At 41.9% G+C, this 22402-nt stretch overlaps 1 protein-coding gene across 2 annotated transcripts in view; it reads right to left on the bottom strand.

The window, feature by feature from the left end:
* CARF (calcium responsive transcription factor) overlaps positions 1-22402 on the bottom strand; it is a 100310-nt gene that overhangs the window by 73213 nt on the left and 4695 nt on the right. For both annotated transcript variants that reach the window (XM_082260729.1, XM_082260730.1), the window contains exons 2-4: positions 6464-6582; positions 4360-4473; positions 3434-3530 (exon numbers count right to left, since the gene is read on the bottom strand). In XM_082260729.1, the coding sequence (XP_082116855.1) occupies positions 3434-3530; positions 4360-4473; positions 6464-6571 (319 nt within the window). In that variant the 5' untranslated portion in view covers positions 6572-6582. The remainder of the gene's footprint in view (positions 1-3433; positions 3531-4359; positions 4474-6463; positions 6583-22402) is intronic.

Here is a 22402-nt window from a genome sequence, read left to right as displayed (position 1 = left end):
AATTTCATATAAAAAAATGTGAAAAATATTGTTATTTTTGCAAAATTTACGCTCTTTTTTTGTTTATAGCGCGTGATCAAAAAATCGCACAGGTGATCAAATACCACCAAAAGAAAGCTCCGTTTGTGGGAAAAAAAGGACGTCAAATTCGTTTAGGTACAGCGTCGCACGACCGCGCAATTGTCCGTTAAAGTCACGCAGTAAAAAAGCGCAAAAAAACCCCTGGTCCTTTAGCAGCCAAATCCTCCGGGGCTTAAGTGGTTAAACATGCTTGGGACAAACATAGATCTATACTCCGACAACAAAGTTAACAAAAAGAAAAAAAATATATAAATTAAAAAAAAAAGTGAACTTGGTCTTTTTTCTGCCATCACTCTATGTTTCTAGTCTTTGCCAATGACAGACAATACTGGGAGATGGTCCTGTCACCCCCCCCCCCTCCTCCTCCCAGCACACAGCAGGTGATGGACAGCCTCAGCTGTGCAGGTTTCCCTATAAGGCTGTGTAAAGGAGGGGTGAGTCCTTTCCTTCCACTCAGATCTCAAATTACACTCAGCTCCCTGCTCTATGCTGTGCAGTGTGTTATATCAGATCTCTGCCCCCTGCAGTTGAGAAATGTTGTTTCATTTTTTTACTTTGAAGGGCTGTAGAGCATAGAGGGCCACAGCTAAACACGTACAACCTGTTTATGAGGATTTGTTTAATCTTTGTGTGTCACCTAAGGCTAGTCGCTTTAGTAGGTACAGTCAGGTCCATAAATATTGGTCCCTTAAAAAGTGGGAGGCACATATACAAACTGTTGTAATTCCTACACCTTTCACCTGATTTGGATGTAAATACCCTCAAATTAAAGCTGAAAGTCTGCAGTTAAAGCACATCTTGGTTGTTTCATTTCAAATCCATTGTATAGAGCCAAAAAGATTAGAATTGTGTTGATGTCCCAATATTTATTGACCTGACTGTATATTTAAGGGTTTACAACCACTTTAAAGGAGAACCACAAAGAGAGGTATAATGTTTTTGCATATATTATATTTATGGTTAAGACTAAAAAGTTACAATTTTAACTTTTTTTTCTTTTAGTCTGGTGCATATATAAAATATTGAATGATGACAGAATGATTTCATATATACCACTAGCAGCCAGCGGGTGGGTTAATACAAGGCAAGTATTTGCAGGTTCTGCAAAGGATTGAAATAATACTATGCAGTTAATAGCCTTTGTGATAAACAAACCTAAAAGCAGAATATGAAATTACACAGTGGTAAATGAAGTGAGGAACACAACCCTTCCTTTCTGCTAGTAAAGAGAGAAAGTGCCTTTCTGGATTTTAATCCTATTGAGCATTCAGTAAATGCTGGGACAGCATTAGGGTTTCTTATTAGAAGATAATGATAGTAAACCATATCAAATATTTGTCTATAAAATAAAAGTTTTATGCAAAATATTCCCTTTAAAGAACATCTACACTTTAATATAGAGACCATTGAAATGAAAGAAATGTTTAGCAGGACAAAGTAGTAAAAGTACAGTGCATCCGGAAAGTATGCACAGCCCTGGACTTTTTCCACATTTTGTTATGTTACAGCCTTAAACTAAAATGGATTAGGCTCCTTTCAGACGGCCGCTCCGCTGCTGTAGTCCGCTGCGGGACTTTTTTTTTTTTTTTTCCACGGAGCGGATGACATTTGTGTCATCCGCTCAGTATGCCCGCATATCATCCCATCCGTTTGCGGATGATATGCGGACATAATGTAAGTATATGGCATTGCGGATATCAGCGGATGACACCGCTGACATCCGATTTTCCTTCCTTTCCGTTTTTTACACGGATGGAAAAATGGGGTTCTGTTCCGTTCCAAAAAACGGAACAGAACTGAAAGGAGGAAAATCGGATGTCAGCGGATGGTATTCCGCTGACATCCGCAGTGCCATTCACTTACATTGATGTCCGCAAATCATCCGCAAAAAAATAGGATGATTTGCGGACACACGGAAAGCAGCGGAGCGGCCGTGTGAAAGGAGCCTTAAATTGATTATTTTCCTCAAAATTATACAAACAATGTCCCATGATGACAACGTGAAAGAAGTTGTTTGAAATCTTTGCAAATTTATTAAAAATAAAAAACGAAAAAAATCCCATGTACATAAGTATTGACAGCCTTTGCTCAATACTTTGTTGAAGCACCTTTGGCACCATTTACACCCTCATCTTTTTGAGTATGTTGCTACAAGTTTGGCACACCTATTTTGGGGCAGTTTCTACCATTCTTCTTTGCAGGACCTCTCAAGCTCCATTAGGTTGGATGGGGAGCATCAATGCACAGCCATTTTCAGATCTCTCCAGAGATGTTCAATTGGGTTCAAGTCTGGGCTCAAGGACATTCACAGAGTTGTCCCGTAGCCACTCCTTTGTTGTCTTGGCTGTGTGCTTATGGTTTTTGTCCAGTTGGAAGATCAACCTTCGCCCCCAAGTCTGAGGTCCAGAGTGCTCTGGAGCAGGTTTTCATCAAGGATGTCTCATGTACATTGCTGCATTCATCTTTTCCTTCATCCTGACTAGTCATCCAGTTCCTGCTGCTAAAAAACATCCCCACAGCATTATGCTGCCACCACCATGATTCACTGTAGGAATGGTATTACCCAGGTGATGAGGTGCCCGGTTTCCTCTAGACATGACGCTTGCCATTCAGGCCAAAGAGTTCAATCTTTGTTTCATCAGATCAAAGAATTTTGTTTCTCATGAGAGTCCTACAGGTGCCTTTTGGCAAACTTCAGGAGGGCTGTCATGTGCCTTATACAAAGGAGTACCTTTCCGTCTGGCCACTCTACCAAACAGACCTGATTGGTGGAGTGCTGCAGAGATAGTTGTTCTTCTGGAAGGTTCTCCTCTCTCCACAGAGAAACGCTGGAGCTCTGTCAGAGTGACCATTGGGTTTTTGGTCACCTCCCGACTAAGGCCATTCTTACCCGATCATTCAATTTGGCTGGGCGGCCCGCTCTGGGAAGAGTCTTGGTGGTTCCAAACTTCTTCCATTTATGGATGATGGAGGCCACTGTGCTCATTGGGACCTTCAATGCTGCAGAAAGTTTTCTGTACCCTTCCCCAGATCTGTGCCTTGGACTTCATGGCTTGGTTTGTGCTCTGACGTGCACTGTTAACTGTGGGACCTTAAATAAATTTGCAAAGATTTTAAACACATTTCTTTAACACTGTCATTATGGGGTATTGTTTGTAGAATTTTGAGGAAAATAATGAATTGTATCCATTTTGGAATAAGGCTGTAACATAACAAAATGTTGAAAAAGTGAAGCGCTGTAAATACTTTCTGGATACACTGTATATCACTCTATAAAAAGGTATGGCTGGTGAATGTTCCATTTCTGTATTATAATGGTAATATCTTCATTATAATTAAATATGTATCTTACCATTGTCCTGAGGAATGATCAGCTGAGCTGTTCCAGATTGGCTAGAAGGAATGACATGGAATACCTGTCCATTTTCTGATTCACTGGTTAAGATCATCTGTAGGAAGCAATGAGAATTGCAGCATAAATGTGATGTTTTTTAAAGGCCAAATAAAAGCAGACATTTGGTAACATAAAAAAAACAGTTATGAGAGAACCATGGAGGCTACCACTGCTAACCCCTCCTATTGAAAATGCTAGTTACCTGACTCTAATACTGACCCCTCTTGTTTCAGTACTTTGAGGCACTGACCCAAAACAGGTACGATCTCCTTTAGATTTACTATACAATATACAACTGATAGGAGGACACACCTTCTATCCAACCACTCTGTATCCAGTCAGGCAGGCCCTTGCACTACATTGTTGATGGTAGATCGAAATGAGATTGTACAATCAAATTGTATAATGTAATATAATGTATGTAAGAAATATTGATTCCTGTGTATTTAGTGAAAACATTGATCACTGTTTGCATTTAAAAAACGTGCACCTGCAGAGGTGGGTGGTAGTTATCTTGTGTAGTAGATGTGCAGATAATGCAGAGTGTTTACCACCCGTCAGTGGTAAATTGTTTATCTCAACACACTGATACATTTACAGGAGAGCTTGTTCTGTGGAAAAACAATTGACTTTCTGGCTGGATCAACAGATTCAAATAAATGAAAGAAAGCCTAAAAAAGAAAAACGAACACAGCCATCACATCTAGGAATTGTTAAGTGACAATATAATAAATGTTTGCTTTTGAGTTTAATATCACTTTAATCCAGGAGTCTTGCTATTCGTTTCTTAAGATCACGGATCCCAGCATTTTTTTTTTAAAAACAAATGCAAAATATAAACTGAAACATTGATACTGCTTTACTCTCACCCAATAAAAGCTTACCATTTGAGAGCTATTGCCAGGAAGTGCCTGGATCTCATAGTGAATGGCATGTCCATTTTGATCTACAAGGTGGTACTGTTCAGCAAGGGCTGATATATGTTGGTGGGCACTATCCTGAAATAAATCAAACACAAACAATTAAGTGCACACATTATCCCATGTAACAAGGACAATACTTAGACTCCCATGCATACAATGTATATGGTAGAGTGTTGTCTTTCTGTCTTATATTTTGATCTTCTATCCTAACAGCAACTAAGGCAGGCCATTGACAGAGCAAATTTCTTTCCTGCAAGCATGGGTTGCAGGAAAGAGGTTCGCTTGATTCCCCCATCAACATAGACAGTGTTGACAAGGGAATCCCTCGCGCAGAGCCATTGTGATCTCCTGGTGGGGAGGGGCCAGGGGAAGCCATCCCCACTTGTAGAACACAGGGATTATTGCTAATGTCTATAACAGCCTCTAACGATAATCGCATGAAAAATCCAGCAGGCTAGTTGTATACAAGTTGATCAGTCTATCAACTTGGGTATATTTAGTATATTTAGCATGTCCATGGTTCGAACCGTCTATGACCAGCTTAATACCAAAATGAGAATGAAACATGCAGGCTATGGCATTTTATTATGTAGTAAAAATGAGCAAACACCACGCATGGGGTATTTTATAAGAAAATACCCCTGGGGTATTTTTAAGAGAAACCTGTATTAAACATTTCCAGAGCAATTGTACAATAAGTAATGCACACCTATTCAGCACAAATGCAAAAATAAAGCCTTAAGGGGAAACATGGTTTGGTATGCAACATCAATATCCAAATTACACAAAGTAATTGATGAAATGCAGCATAAAAAAATAACAGCTTTAGTCAGTCATACAGTCTACTAAGAGTATGGAATAGATCACAGAATTCAGTCTAGCACAAGGTCAAGATGTGACAAACCAGGCGTAGCCAACCAGTCGCCCCACACCTTAACAAATTTAGTAGGACACCTTCTATGTTGGAAGATAACACACTCAAGACCTAGCATGTGTTACCATATGTTGGACACATTCTCAATGGGTAGGCTGTTGCTCAGACTTCCAATATTGCAGTAAAAGCTTCCTAGTCTGGAACAGGGCCCTAGAGATAGCCACTATAGAGTGTTCTGTTAACAGGTTTTGATCCAGTGCTCCAAGTAGGCAGGATTTAGGGTCTAACTTGACATATGAAAGACTGAATTTATGGTTTCTGTAACATTCATCCATAACCTATGATGTTTTAGGCAGCACCAGAGCATTTGTCTACTGGACAATTTTCCTTTCAGATCTCATACACACAAACCCCTTGGGAAATCCAACATTGGGGAAGCACAGCGGCTAAGTGGTTAGCACTTCCACCTGGCAGCACTAGGGTCGCCGGTTTAAATCACAACCACGGCACTACCAGTCTGGAGTTTGCATGTTCTCCCTGTACCTGCATGGGTTTTCTCCGGTCCTCAAGTTTCCTCCCACAGTCAAAAGGCATGCTGATAAGTTAATAGTCTCCTGTCTTAATTGGCCCTACTGTGTGAATGCGAGTTAGGGATCATAGATTGTAAGCCCATTTTAGGCAGGGTCTGATGTGCATGTATATTATATATGTAAAGAGATGCGTAAATTGACAGTGCTATACAAGTACCTGTAATAAATAATAAAATACATACAACATAAATGTGGGCGTATTTCTGTGTACAGCCACCCACAGATATCTGTATGGAGGTATATGCTGTACTTTTTAACACCTGCATGAGTATGGACATATGACCCTGGAAGTAGACTGTCTTTGTCCAGGGGCATATGTCTGTTAGTTTAAAAAAGTACCAACATATACTGTTGATTATTATGGCTGACTGTACACAGCACCTGCGGCTCGTGGACAGGGAACTATACCCAAAATATATCTTGTACAGCCCCAGGCACCCCTGTGCAAGAGGCCTTACTTAGGTGCTGTAAAAAACATAAATTTCCCCTCACCTTCTGTCCTGGCAAAGGTTGTAGCCATTTCTGCTCTATCCAAAAACTAGAAAAACATTTTGGTTGGAGTCCTACTTTAATCTTATTCCAAAAAATATAATTTACTGACCTCAGCTTCCAGTTCTGTTCCCTCTGCCAGAGTGTCTGCATTGGTGCAGGTGATAAGCAGCTCCGTAGGGTGTGTCACTGTGTCACATTCTAGTCCACTGCTCTCCATTTCCAGGTCGTCTGGAAGGAAGGATAATGTATGATCACCCAATGTATATTTCTGTATTTTCACATCATTCTCAATGAGTCGTTCACATTTGATAATGGCGCTGTTAGCGAATAAAAATGGAAAGCCAATCACAACTGTTTGTGTCCAGGGCTGATCATTCGCAGACATTCGTTGTTTGAGCGATTGCTTATGAAGCACTGCGATCAGCTGCAGGGGCAGTCATCCTCATATTGCTTTTAATGGGGCTTCTGCCCACAGCTAATTTCTGGGAACCCCTGTTGGGTCTCACAGCTGCAGTATGTGATCCAAGGCACTGTGCTTCTGATTGTCACTACAGTGTGGCTCGCTAAGAATGAACTAAAGTCCAAGATGAATTTAATTTAACCCAAACCCAATTCAGCCTGAACCCACAGAAAACGGTCACATGATAGTAGGCCACCTGCCTAGTCAGCTGTAGAGTTCCTCGCCCCACAAAGGTGCAGGGATGCTAGTGACATTACTAATCTAATATTGCCACATGGCCATATTTGGTCAATTATATTGTCTAAATATAGCCATGTGGCCATAATAGGTAAATTTGGTTTCCCGTATCCCCGTCCCTTTGTTACATGTAGATGCAGGGTGGGAAATTCCAATGGTGTAAATGATTGGGCTGGCAGCCTCCTATCATGTGAAAGTTTTCCTAAGTTCATCCTTAGTGAGTAACAGAGTAGTGATATCATCAAATTGGCCCAAACCTTAGCTCGTCCTTATTGCACACTGTTTTCCTTGCTAGAGGCTCTGACATGAGAAAGCAAATTCCTGCTTTTACCAAGATGGCTGCCTCCACACAGAAACACAGTGAAGCGCAAGACATGGTAAGTCATTAATACAATACTAATGATTAGTTCTTTAGAAAGAGTTACAAAAATGACGAAATTGTGACAACATTTTTGTAATTCTTTCTATCCATTTTGTGAGATCACTTGTGCATGTTATATTTTCATATATACATGCATTTGAATATATGTTATAATTTCAGAGATATCAGTATACTGTCCAACATCCCCGTGAAGAAGACTTGGATAAGTTGAAACGCGTTGGGGCTTTGGACAAGAACCAATTGGACTGTACTTTGCGGTGCACTAACACTGTCAGGCCCATGCTGTCATGTGCTACATGGGTTTGATTGCTTATGTGGTTGTCATTGGAGTCCCACTTTGTGGGGATGTTTTAACTCAAGTTAATAAATGTATAACTTTTTATTTAACTTTGTTCCTATTGATTACATGATTTTTGGCATCATTTAAAGTCCTACCTCTGCCCCTTCTAGCCTATTTGGCAATTTTTATCTATCTATCTATCTATCTATCTATCTATCTATCTATCTATCTATCTATCTATCTATCAGGGACGGATGCCTCCTTTTCATTATTGATATGGCCAACAGTTAGATGGTTGCAAAGAGTGGAGATAGCCCTTTTCAGGCAGTACCGTAGTTATCCGTAGATGATGAGAGGCTCTATAGATTTGGGAACCAAAGTCCCCAAACGCTGGCCTGAAGTTGAACATTAGATCATGGCAACAGGTCCCATCCCTCCTTGACAAATTGAAGGAGAAGAAATTGAAACAGTGACAGATTTTATCTTCCTAGGCTCCAAGATCACAGCAGACGGTGACTGTAGCCATGAAATGAAGAGACGCTTGCTTCTTGGGAGGAAAGAAATGGCAAACCTAGACAACATTATAAAAAGCAGACACCCTACCGACAAAGTGCTGTCTAGTCAAAGCTATGGTTTTCCGAGTAGTAACCTATGGCTGTGAAAGTTGGACCATAAGGACGGCTAAACGCCGAAGAATTGATGCTTTTAATCTATGGTGTTGGAAAAGACTCTTGAAAGTCTCTTGGACAGCAAGAAACCAGTCAATCCTGCTGGAAATCAAACCTGAATATTCACTGAAAGGACAGATCATGAAGCTGAAACTCGAATACTTTGGCCACCTAATGCGAAGAGAGGACTCATTGGAAAAGACGCTGATGCTGGGAAACATAGAAGGAAAAAGGACAAGAGGGTGACAGAAAACAAGATGGATAGATAGCATCATCAAAACAATGAACATTAAGTTAAGCAAGCTCCGGGAGGCAGTGGAGGACAGAAAAGCCTGGCGCGCTATGATTCATGAGGTCAGGCACGACCTCATGCCTCACAAATTCGGAGCCAAAAAAGGTGCCAATATAGGCATTCCCTGTGAACACGAAACGCGTCAGCGGCCGTGTCCTTATGCTTTAGGAACGGCGGTCTTCATATGTGAGTTTTTCATCATTTTACATGTACATGTAGTCTTAACCTTTACAATAAATACTACACTATATTAGCACCTTTTGTGGCTCCGATTTTGTGAGCGTTCCATGCAGTCTGTTTCGAACTCTGGGCACGATTTGAGTGGATCCGCCAGCTATCCTGTTCACCCTGAATAGCAGTGGATGTGAGAGGGTTAAAGGCACCAGGTTCTGACTGTGGGAATGATCCCGGGTGCGATAACAACAGTTCCTGTTGAATAGGACTTACAATTCCTTTGACTGGATTATTAGCAGATGGACTAGCCTCGTTATAGTTTGATATGTGGCTATTGGTCTCTTTATATTTATATTTCGTTATAGCACTCATTTGGACACTCATTATCATTTTAGATTTTTTAGCGCTGCACTTTTTTTTTTTACAGGATATAATTTGACTGCAATATGTAGAAGAAGGAGCTTTCTTCCCTTTCAGACATAATTAGCCAGAAACTTCTCTGGAGGGAATTAACTAAACTAGAAAAGACAAACCCTGGAGCATCTGTGCATAGTAACCAATCAGCTTCTAGTCCCAGGTTGTCCAGCTTAAGGGACACTAAACAATATCCTTTTTTTTTTTTCTTAAATAATTATTGGCCCTGTACTCTATTTTTCATGAAACAGTTTCTTACAGTGTTTTTCTTCTTCCTAGTAAAGTTCTCCATGAGCTCCCAGATCTCTCCTTTTCCCCCTTTAAAGCGGTTGTAAACTGTTGCACTTCTTTTTTGTTTTACTTACCTGAAAAGGCAAAAGGCATAATATGGTAGTATGCATCACATACTAGCACATTATGGTAAACTTACCTGAAAACGAAGCATTCCAGCGATGCGTTTCCATCGCTGGAGGCAGCGTCCACCTATACCCGGTCTTCCTTCCGGGTTTCACGGGTCCAGCTCTGTGACTGGCTGGAGACGAAATTACGTCACTCCCGTGCATGCGCCAGTCATGGCACACTGCTCTGAAGAAACGGCACGGGCGGCCGTTCCTTCAAAGCGCATGTACCAGTGATATAGCTGGCTGCTAGGTCAGTAAATATCTCCTAAATGGTGCATGTTTAGGAGATATTTACACTACCTATAGGTAAAGGTTTTATAAATGATTTTTACGACAGAAAGACAGGAGCGCTGGATCCAAGTTAGAATAAAAGCAACTGATAAACAAAAATGTATAGCACACTTAAAGTTGAAGTCTGGTAGATCAGCACGGGAAGCAGAGGGCACCAGGAAAGACACATAACCAGGCTAAGCTGAAGTAACAGCAACTCCCAATCTAATAGTCGGCATACAGGGATCTTGCTTTGACAGCTATCAGCCGCTTTGAGATAGAAGGAGTTGTCCTTTGAAACATTACCACCCCCTTTTCTCTTTACATAGAGCCTACCTTGAGGCAACAGCTAGCGGCTGAAGACGCTGTCCATTGGCGCTTCTTTTGACAGCTGTCAGAGCAAGATCCCTGTATGCCGGTATTAGTTTAGGAGCTGCCACTGCTTATACCAGATTTTGACTGTAAGTGTGCTATAAATGAGTTGCTAGCACATTATGAAAAATTTATCTTGAAATTAAGCCCTCCAGGGGCCGTTGACCAGGCTTCCATCATCACCTGGTCTTTCTTCCGGGTTCGCATGCTCCAGCCACTTAAATGGCTGAGCCATCATGACATCACTCCTGTGCGCATTACATAGGGCACTGAAAGAATGGGATGGGTATGCAATTCCTTCAAAGAGCATGCGCCGGTGATGTCACCAGCTGCAAATCAACCAAATATCTTCTAAACGGTGCACGTTTGGGAGATATTAATTTTATGTACAGGTAGGCATTATTATAAAAGTTTACCTGCAGGTAAAAATCACAGAGCAGACTTTACTACCGCTATAAGCTCATAAGAAATAACAAGGATGCTACATTTCTGGGTGCTACATTTCTGGGAAAATCAAGGCCTCGTGCACACTGGATGTTTTTTCTGCTGCTGCTGAGGGTGTTTGTTTTTTTTTTTCCTGCCTCTTAAAGCCCCTGCATGTTAGCTATGCGCCCATGCACATATAGGTGTTTAGAGGCAGAAAAAAACCCCTACTGCCAAGTGCGCCTAGAGTTTTTGCAGACACAAATGCTTGATGCGCCTATTTTGCGCATTAGCGTTAATTTCAACAGCCAGAATAAATTAATTTGGCCAATGAAATTAATTTGCGCCTTAATGCGTTACACGAGCTTACAAGCGTCAAGTGTTTCTTCTGCCAAAACTAGGATGCCAGGAGAAAAGGAGTCTAGGAGAGTAACCATAATGTCCTATGTGCATGAGGCCCAATAAGTATTTTCTGTACTTGCTCAGAATGTTTTTAGCTTGAAAAAGGAAAATGTATTCAGCCACTACATTCACGGACTGGTAAACAGAAATATACACATTTTTGGGGTTTAGATATGCTTTAAAACAAAGCTCTTTGGCAGACGTCGAGTTCTCACTTTAGGAGCTACTGCTTTGGGAAGAATCTTCACATTTGACATTTGTGGGCATATGGTATTAGTGGTCCCCCTCTGCACTCTGTGGGGGGCATCTGTTAGCCCCTACCTCACTACAGGACACAGTACTGACGTAGGGGTCGGTGGGAGGAACCAAGGTGTACAACAGTGTTGGATAAGTATTAAAAACCAAGGTCACCTAAAAGAAATAAATGAATGCACGTTTTTTACAGTTAAAAATAAAAACGTGCAATTATTGTTTGTTTTCACAGGAACTTGCTCAGCGTTGCACCAATGATCAGTAGATCATAGGTGCAATTTTAGGCTCCGGCAGACCGGCACACTTTTTCACCAGCTTTCTGCCCGTACTGTTCAGTTAAAGAGCTTGAGGAAGTGTCGATGGACTATGAATGCCCTGATTACTGCACTCGCATTCCTTTGAGAAATACAAGTCCGTCTGCCACAATGGCAAACAGGATTTGTAGTTTATTCATTCACAGAGCTCTTTGTGAATCAAAGACACAGCTGTGCAGACAGAGCCCCAAACAGCTGTGCCAATTTAAAAAATAACCGCTGCTGCAGGGGACAATGCCCACATTTTTCTTCTTTCAAACACAGCAAGTCCCCCTCCTCAAGAAGGCACATGTACAGTCATGCCAATAAACATCTAAATGATTCAGAGGATTGGGAGAAAGTACTGTGGTCAGATGAGATTGAGCTCTTTGGCATTAACTCCACTCACCGTGTTTGGAGGAAGAAAAATGCTAACTATGATCCTAAGAACACCATCCCTACAATCAAGCACAAAGGTGGAAACATGATGCTTTGGGGCTGTTTCTCTGCTAAAGGTACAGGCTAACTTTGCTGCATTGAGGGGCCAAGTATTGTAAAATCTTGAATGAGAACCTTCTTTCTACAGTAAGAACACTGAAGATGGGTCGTGTATAGGTCTTCCAGCATGACAATGACCCAAAACATACCGCCAAGGCAACAAAGTAGTGACCCAAGAAGCAGCACATTAGGGTAATGGAGTGGCCTAGTCAGTCTCCAGACCTTAATCCTATAGAAAATTTATGGCGGGAGCTGAAACTTCGAGTTGTCAAGAGACAGTCAAGAAACCTTAAAGGAGTTGTAAAGTCAGAAGGTTTTTGTTTATCTTAATGCATTCTATGCATGAGGATAAAAAGCCTTCTGTGTGCAGCTGCCTCCCCAGCACCCCCTAATACTTGCCTAAGCCCCATCTCTATCCAGCAATGTCGTCAAGTCTCTCCGCTGTCTGGAATTCTCTCTCCTGATTGGCTGAGACACAGCAGCGGTGCCATTGGCTCCCATGGCTGTCAATCAGTCAAGTCAGTTAGCCAATCGAGAGGGGGTTGGGGCCTAATCGGCAGCTTTGTGTCTGAATGCACACAAGGAGTTGCAGCTCGGCTTGGGTGACCCCATAGCAAGCTGCTTGCTGTGGGGGCACTCGTCAGGAGGGAGGGGCTAGGAGCAGGGAAGAGGGACCCAAGAAGAGGAGAATCTGGGCTGCTCTGTGCAAAACCAACTGCACAGAGGAGGTACAGTCAGGTCCATAAATATTGGGACATAGACACAATTCTAATCTTTTTGGCTCTATACACCACCACAATGCATTTGGAATGAAACAAACAAGATGAGCTTTAACTGCAGACATTCAGCTTTAGTTTGAGGGTATTTACATCCAAATCAGGTGAAAGGTGTAGGAATTACAACAGGTTGTATATGTGCCTCCCACTTTTTAAGGGACCAAAAGTAATGGGACAATGGGCTGCTCAGCTGTTCCATGGCAAGGTGTGTGTTATTCCCTCATTATCCCATTTACAAGGAGCAGATAAAAGGTCCAGAGTTTATTTCAACTGTGCTATTTGCATTTGGAATATGTTGCTGTCAACTCTCAATATGAGATCCAAAGAGCTGTCACTATGAGTGAAGCAAGCCATTATTAGGCTGAAAAAAACAAAACAAACCCATCAGAGAGATTGCAAAAACATTAGGTGTGTCCAAATCAACTGTTTGGAACATCTTTAAAAAGAAAGAACGCACCGGTGAGCTCAGCAACACCAAAAGACCCGGAAGACCACGGAAAACAAAATGTGGCAGATGACCAAAGAATTCTTTCCCTGGTGAAGAAAACACCCTTTACAACAGTTGGCCAGATCAGGAACACTCTCCAGGAGGTAGGTGTATGTGTGTCAAAGTCAACAATCAAGAGAAGACTTCACCAGAGTGAATACAGAGGGTTCACCACAAGATGTAAATCATTGGTGAGCCTCAAAAACAGGGAGCTAGATTAGAGTTTGCCAAACAACATCTAAAAAAGCCTTCACAGTTCTGGAACAACATCCTATGGACAGATGAGACCAAGATCAACTTGTACCAGAGTGATGGGAAGAGAAGAGTATGGGGAAGGAAAGGAACTGCTCATGATCCAAAGCATACCACCTCATCAGTGAAGCACGGTGGTGGTAGTGTCATAGCGTGGGCATGTATGGCTGCCAATGGAACTGGTTCTCTTGTATTGATGATGTGACTGCTGACAAAAGCAGCAGGATGAATTCTGAAGTGTTTAGGGCAATATTATCTGCTCATATTCAGCCAAATGCTTCAGAACTCATTCAACGGCGCTTCACAGTGCAGATGGACAATGACCCGAAGCATACTGCGAAAGCAACCAAAGAGTTTTTTAAGGGAAAGAAGTGGAATGTTATGCAATGGCCAAGTCAATCACCTGACCTGAATCCGATTGAGCATGCATTTCACTTGCTGAAGACAAAACTGAAGGGAAAATGCCCAAGAACAACAGGAACTGAAGACAGTTGCAGTAGAGGCATGGCAGAGCATCACCAGGGATGAAACCCAGCGTCTGGTGATGTCTATGCTTTCCAGACTTCAGGCTGTAATTGACTGCAAAGGATTTGCAACCAAGTATTAAAAAGTGAAAGTTTGATTTATGATTGTTAATCTGTCTCATTACTTTTGGTCCCATAAAAAGTGGGAGGCACATATACAAACTGATGTAATTCCTACACCGTTCACCTGATTTGGATGTAAATACCCTCTAATAAAAGCTGAAAGTCTGCAGTCAAAGCACATTGTGTTTGTTTTATTTCAAATCCATTGTGGTGGTGTATAGAGCCAAAAACATTAGAATTGTGTCAATGTCCTAATATTTATGGACCTGACTGTAAGTATAGCATGTTTGTTATTTATTTTTTTTAAAACAAGACTTTACAATCACTTTAAGGATTTAGAGAAGATCTGTAAAGAAGAGTGGACCAAAATCCCTCCTGAGATGTGTGCACACCTGGTAACCAACCCAACTACAAGATACATCCTACCTCTGTGCTTGCTTCTCCACCAAGTACTAAGTCATGTTTTATGTGCTTTTTTCTGTATTTTTGGTTAATATTCTGTCTCTATCATTTAAGATAAGATACACCTATGATAAACATATTTTAAGTATTTCTTTCTTTTAATTTTGATGATTATAGTTTATAGCTAGTAAAAACCCAAATTTCAGTATCTCAAAAAATTAGATTATTACAATAAGACCAATGAGAAAAAAAAAAAGAAAAGAAAAGGATTTTTAATACAGAAATGTTGGCTTGCTAAAAAGAATGTCCATGTACAGTATAGTAAGCACTCAATACTTGGTTGGGCTCCTTTTGCATGAATTATTGCATCAATACAGCGTGGCATGGAGGCGGTCAGCCTGTGGCACTGCTGAGGTATTATGGAAGCCCAGGTTGCTTTGATAGCAGCCTTCAGCTTGTCTGCATTGTTGGGTCTGGTGTCTCTTATCTTCCTCTGGACAATACCCCACAGAATCTCTATGGGGTTTAGGTCAGGCAAATTTGCTGGCCAATTAAGCACAGTAATACAATCCCTGTTGCTTGTGCACCTTTTTCTACCACACTTTTTTCTTTCCATTCAACTTTCTATTAATATGCTTGGATACAGCTCTCTGAACATCCAGTTTCTTTAGCAATGACTTTTGTGACGTACCCTGCTTGTGGAAGGTGTCAATTACTGTCTTCTGGACAATTGCCAAGTCCGCAGTCTTCTCCATGATTGTGTAATTTACTGAAACTGACTGAGAGACCATTTAAAGACTCAAGAAACCTTTAAAGGAGTTTTGAGTTAATTAGCCGATTAGCGTGAGACACTATGAGGTTGTTTACTAAAGCTAGAGAGTGTAAAATTAGCCACAATTTTGCATAGAAACAGGCTCCAGGTTTTATTGCCAAAGCTTAGTTTAACAAGCTGAGGTTAGAAGCTGATTGGTTTCTATGCAGAAATGTGACTAATTTTGCACTCTTTAACTTTAGTAAATAAACCAACATGAGTCTGCAATATTGAACTTTTTCACAACATTCAAATCTTTTGAGATATTGAATTTTGGGTTTTCACTTGCTGTAAGCCATAATCATCAACATTAAAAGAGATGCTTGAAATATCACTCTGTGTAATGAATCTATAGAATACAGTATCTCACAAAAGTGAGTACACCCCTCACATTTTTGTAAATATTTTATTATATCTTTTCATGTGACAACACTGAAGAAATGACACTTTGCTACAATGTAACGGTGAGTGTACAGCTTGTATAACAGTGTAATATTGCTGTCCCCTCAAAATAAATAACAGACAGCCATTAATGTCTAAACCGCTGGCAACAAAAATGAGTACATCCCTAGGTAAAAATGTAAAAATTGGGCCCAAAGTTCAATATTTTGTGTGGCCACCATTTTTTTCCAGCACTGCCTTAACCCCTTTAGGGCATGGAGTTCACCAGAGCTTCACAGGTTGACACTGGAGTCCTCTTCCACTCCTCCATGACAACATCACAGAGCTGGTGGATGTTAGAGACCTTGCGCTCCTCCACTTTCCGTTTGAGGATGCCCACAGATGCTCAAAAGGGTTTAGGTCTGGAGACATGCTTGGCCAGTCCATCACCTTTACCCTCAGCTTCTTTCGCAAGGCAGTGGTCGTCTTGGGAGGTGTGTTTGGGCTCATTATGTTGGAATACTGCCCTGCGGCCCAGTCTCCAAAGGGAGGGGATCATGCTCTGCATCACTATGTCACAGTACATGTTAGCATTCATGGTTCCCTCAATGAACTGTAGTTCCCCAGTGCTGGCAATGTCCTTAGTCTGCTTGTCTTCAGCAAACTGTTTGCGGGCTCTCTTGTGCATCATCTTTAGAAGAGGCTTCCTTCTGGGACGACAGCCATGCAGACCAATTTGATGCAGTGTGCTGCGTATGGTCTGAGCACTGACAGGCTGACAGGCTGACCCCCCCCACCCCTTCAACCTCTGCAGCAATGCTGGCAGCACTCATATGTCTGTTTCCCAAAGACAACCTCTGGATATGACGCTGAGCACATGCACTTAACTTCTTTGATCGACCATGGCAAGGCCTGTTCTGAGTGGAACCTGTCCTGTTAAACCACTGTATGGTCTTGACCACCGTGCTGCAGCTCAGTTTCAGGGTCCTGGCAATCTTCTTATAGCCTAGGCCATCTTTATGTAGAGCAACAATTCTTTTCTTTAGATCCTCAGAGAGTTCTTTGCCATGAGGTGCCATGTTGAACTTCCAGTGACCAGTATGAGAGAGTGAGAGCGATAACACCAAATTTAATACCTCCCCATTCACACCTGAGATCTTGTAACACTAATGAGTCATGTGACACCGGGGAGGGAAAATGTCTAATTGGGCCCAATTTGGACATTTTCACTTAGGAGTGTACTCACTTTTGTTGCCAGCGATTTAAACATTAATGGCTGTGTGTTGAGTTATTTTGAGGGGACAGCAAATTTACACTGTTATACAAGCTGTACACTCACTACTTTACATTGTAGCAAATGGTCATTTCTTCAGTGTTGTCATACAAAAAGATATAATAAAATATTTACAAAAATATGAGGGGTGTACTCACTTTTGTGAGATACTGTATACGAGTTTCCCTTTTTGAATTGAATTACTGAAATAAATTAACTTTTTGATGATATTTAAATTTTTGAGATGAACCTGTAATTTCTTTAAGCAGAGGCCCTTAGAGAATCAAATGGTGGATGTTGTAACTTTTTAATGTCACACGGTATTTATGCAGCAGTTTTTTTAAACTCCTTTTTTTGGGCAAAAAAAAGACACTTTAATAAATTCTAATGCACACAAATAATATAATACCCATTTATTGGTAAAATACAAAAGATGATGTTATGCCAAGTAAATAAATACCGAATATTTTCCACTTACTCCCATGGAATAGCACCAACCTAGGGTACCTAAAAATCTCTATAGGCGACGCTTTAAAAGCCTTTACAGGTTGCCAGTTTAGAGTTACACAGGAGGTCTGGTGCTAGAATTATTGCTCTCACTCTGACTGTTGTGGCAATACCTCATGTGTGGATTGATCACCATTTACATATGTGTGCAGGACTTACTTATGCACTTGCACGAGGACGTTTTACAATTTTATTTAAAACTTAATTTTTTTTTTACAGTCTTTTTTTTTCAACTTTATTGTAATCACAAGAGATGAACAACATCTCGTGTGATAGCATGGGCCATGATAGGACAGGTCCTCTTTATAGAGAGATCTGGGGGTCTATTATACCCCAGATCTCTCCTCTGGCCTCCAAAGCATTTGATCAAACCGAGATCGATTTGATCAGATGCTTGTTCAAGCCGGTAATGGTCGGTAAACAAAAGACTGAAACCGAAAGTGACAAAATCATTGTCCCTTCCGGTTTCTTTTTTTTGTGCAAATTATAATTTTTTATTAGGTTTTTACATGGAAATTAAACACAACATTCACATAAACTTATAGGAGCAGGTACCTCAATTTCATTTAACAGGCCACAGTTCAACCAGACATTAAAATCATGCAGGGACGGTCTTAATAATTTTAATCCTCATATAGTTAGGAGTCTTAGGCCCCGTTCACACTGGGGCGACGCTACTTCGCCGGGCGACCTCACAGGTCGCGGCGCGCTGCTCGCACCGCGACCTCGGAGCGGCCGGCACGGACTTCATAACATTGAAGTCTATGCAGGTCGCTCCGGGTCGCCCCAAAGAAGCTCCGGACCCTTTTTCTAAGTCGGAGCGACTTGTGTCGCTCCTATTAGAACGGGTCCATAGCTTCTGTATGGCAGGCGACCTACGGCGACCTGTCAGGTGACCAGGTCGCCCCAGTGTGAACGGGGGCTTAAACCACTCACCCAAATATTAAACAAACACAAAACTGAAAAGAAAGTGGGAAAAAAAAGATATAATTCTCTCCCTCAACTCCATATCCAGGGGAACACAATCCCCTGTTCCACAATCCGCTTTACTTGTTTACAACATAACCCACCGTAATCAGCTCCCTCATCTCCAATGATGCACAGAAAGATATCCACGGGGCCCACACTGCAAGGAATTTCTCATAATTATCACCTAACATTGCAGTCAATTCCTCCAACATCCACAGGTATTGCATTTCCTCTACCCATTTTACTATTTTTGGCAGAGTCAGATTTCCAATATTTTGGTATGACAGCCTTTGCGGCCATTAAAAAAAATGTAAGAGACTCTACTTGATCTCCCTAACAGAGCCTGGAATAATGGATAGCAATGCCATCTGCGGGGTTCGTGCAATTTCTTTACACGTTATAGCTTCATATGCATCAAGTACAGTTGACCAAAAGGGTACAATCCTGGGACAGGATCACAAAAGGTGGTGTAGTGTACCCACAGTTTATTTGACTTTTGGGAGAATATTTTGTGCAGTCTTACCGGGTATTGGTACCATCTTGTTATTAACTTAAAATTCTTCCACATAAATGCTTTACCAACGTCATCTTGTGATATTATACTCTTGAATTCCTTTTCCCACTTGGCTATATAATATGGCATTGTAGGGGTTCTAGAAGACAGCAACATTGCATAGATGGTTGAAATTGGACAGATCGGGGCTTGTGTCCCTAAGCATTGTTTTCTAAATCTGTAAAGGGTCGATGTAAAGGACCCTTCTTTCAAAGAATTGTATAAAAATCCCTAAGCTGAAAGTACACCAGCCAATTTCCCTGCACCTGATTGGTTCCTGCAATCAATTCTCTTAATGGCTTTAAGTTATTCCCTTACAGAGCATTAGATATTAGAGATATGGAGAAGGGGTCCACTTAAGTAGTCCCTGTCTGAATAATCCTGGTGGGAGATCCAGATTACCCAAAATTGGTGTCATTTGGTCTACATATGTTGAAATATATGTGATCTTTATTAATTAATCCCAAAATTTTAAGAATGGTCATAATAACATGGGTAGATCAATCTTTATTGGATATTTCCGAATGGGTACCCATTACCCAAGGTATGGATAGCGCGGGAAGGGGGATAGAAGAGCTTCTATCTGCACCCATTGTTTGGCCATAAGTGCTGCTTTATGGTAAAGTACTAGGATCGATAATCCTAATCCTCCTTGGTGCTTCTTCTTTGTAAGGACATCATATTTTTTTCTTGGTTTAGAAACTGGTAATTAACCTTGCCTCAGCCCCCCCCCCCCCCCAAAGAGTTAATGATGGCAATCTGCTTAGTGCTTACTTGGGGGATTAACAATGTGCTTGCTTTTTCCTACAAGCCGACTCCTCCATGTCACAGGCAGGCAAACTCTCTGCTCCTCTCCTCTTGGGTCCTCCTTTCAAAATCCCGCCTCTGGCTGGCGGCCAGACTCTCAGTGATGTCACTACTCTACTACGTGACTATATATATGAACTAACACACCAGGCGGGCGGGCGGGCGAGCGGCCACTAATAGCTGTAACAAAGTGAGCCCTTCACTTCCCTGTCAGCGGAGATACCCGCCTGACAGGGAAGTGAAGGGCTCACTTCGTTACAGCTATTAGCAGACGCCCGCCCCCCCCCCCCCCCCCCGGTGTGTTAGTTCATATACACTTCACCTGCGCTGCGCCCCCCTTCCTCATGGCGGCCATTAATTTTCGGCATCTTTAAACAGTTTTTGGCCAAAATGAGATAGGTCCATTTTTGGTCGAAAATTTTGGTTGTCGAAATTTCGGTGCACCACTACTAACCACAGAAAATTCATTAAATTATTTTATCAATGCTGGAAAGGCTATTTGAGGGTTTGAAATGAACAACAACAAATCGTCGGCGAAAAGGCACAATTTATATTCCATGTCCCCTATTCCAATACTTTGTATTGAGGCATTGTTTCTAATGGCAATGGCCAAATGTTCCATTGCCAGGGTATATAGGATAAGCGAGAGGGGACATCCTTGTCTCGTACCATTTCCTATGACTATTTGATCTGATAGGATCCCATTACTTTTACTCTTGCTGTCGGAGACTGATATAGTGCCAGTATTTCTACTAAGAGGGTTGATGGTATCCCAATCTGAATCAATGTCTCTGACATGAAGGGCCAACCTAAGCAGTCAAGCGCTTTTTCCACATCTACTGATAAAAGGAAAAGGGGTATTTTCTTTTTCCTAGCATAGTCTATTAGAGTTAGGGCTTTAACGTGTTATCTTTTGCCTCTCTATGGGAAACAAATCCCGCCTGATTTAAGTGTATAAGAGATGGAATAAGGGATTTTAGACATCCGGCAATAATCTTGGAGTAGATCTCTATATCTACACTGAACAAAATTATAAATGCAACACTTTTGTTTTTTGCCGCCATTTTTCATGAGCTGAACTCAAAGATCTAAGACTTTTTCTATGTACACAAAAGCCCCATTTCTCTCAAATATTGTTTATAAATCTGTGTTAGTGAGCACTTCTCCTTTGCCGAGATAATCCATCCACCTCACAGGTGTGGCATATCGAGATGCTGATTAGACAGCATGATTATTGCACAGGTGTGCCTTAGGCTGGCCACAATAAGGGCTCTTTCACACAGGCGGACCGTTTTGGTGGATCTGAACAGTCCCCCCATGCATCCCTATGGGGCATCGGATGTCAGAGGAGACATCCGATCCAATCCGTCAAATCTGGACGGATGGAAACCCTATTTTCCATCCATCTAGCGGATCGGAATGGATGAGAACGGACAGACCATCCATTACCATCCGATTCCCCCATAGAGATGTATGGGGAACTGACAGCTGTGTCTCCGCACACAGCACGGAGAACAGCTGTCATCCTCCTGCTCAGCGGGGGATCGGCGGATCAATACCCTGCTGAGATAAACGGAGTCCGTCTGATGGACAGGCTGTGTGAAAGGGGCCTAAAAGGTGACATCTGTGCAGTTTTTTCACACAGCACAATGCCACAGATGTCGCACGATTTGAGGGAGCGTGCAATCGGCATGCTGACTGCAGGAATGTCCACCAGAGCTGTTTCCTGTGAATTGAATGTTAATTTCTCTACCATAAGACATCTCCAAAGTATTTGGCAGTACATCCAACCGGCCTTGCAACCGCAGACCATGTGTAACCATACCAGCATCTTCAACTTCAAGATCGTCTGAGACCAGCCACCCGGACAGCTGCTGGCTGCAACAATCGCTTTGCATAACCAAAGAATTTCAGCACAAACTGTCAGAAACTGTCTCAGGGAAGCTAATCTGCATGCTTGTCGTCCTCATCGGGGTCTTGACCTGACTGCAATTCGTCATTGTAACAGACATGAGTGGGCAAATGCTCACATTCTATGGCGTCTGGCACTTTGGAAAGGTGTTCTCTTCACGAAAGAATCCCAGTTTTCACTGTACAGGGCAGATGGCATCATGTGGGTGAGCGATTTGCTGATGTAAACTTTATGGATCAAGTGGCCCATGGTGGTGGTGGGGTTATGGTGGGGGCAGGTGTATGTTATGGACAACAAACACAGGTGCATTTTATTGATAGCATTTTGAATGCACAGAGATGCTGTGACAAGATCCTGAGACCTATTGTTGTGCCATACTTCCATGACCATCTCCTCATGTTGCAGCATGATAATGCACGGCTCCGTGTTGCAAGGATCTGTACACAATTCCTGGAAGCTGAAAACATCCCAGTTCTTGTATGGCCAGCATACTTACCGGACATGTCACCCATT

Source organism: Pelophylax lessonae (genome assembly GCF_965119305.1).
Source record: "Pelophylax lessonae genome assembly, chromosome: 6".
In the NCBI taxonomy this organism is placed as follows: Eukaryota; Metazoa; Chordata; class Amphibia; order Anura; family Ranidae; genus Pelophylax; species Pelophylax lessonae.
The sequence above is the reverse complement of the archived record's forward strand: the minus strand, read 5'-3'. Positions and strand labels throughout refer to the sequence as shown.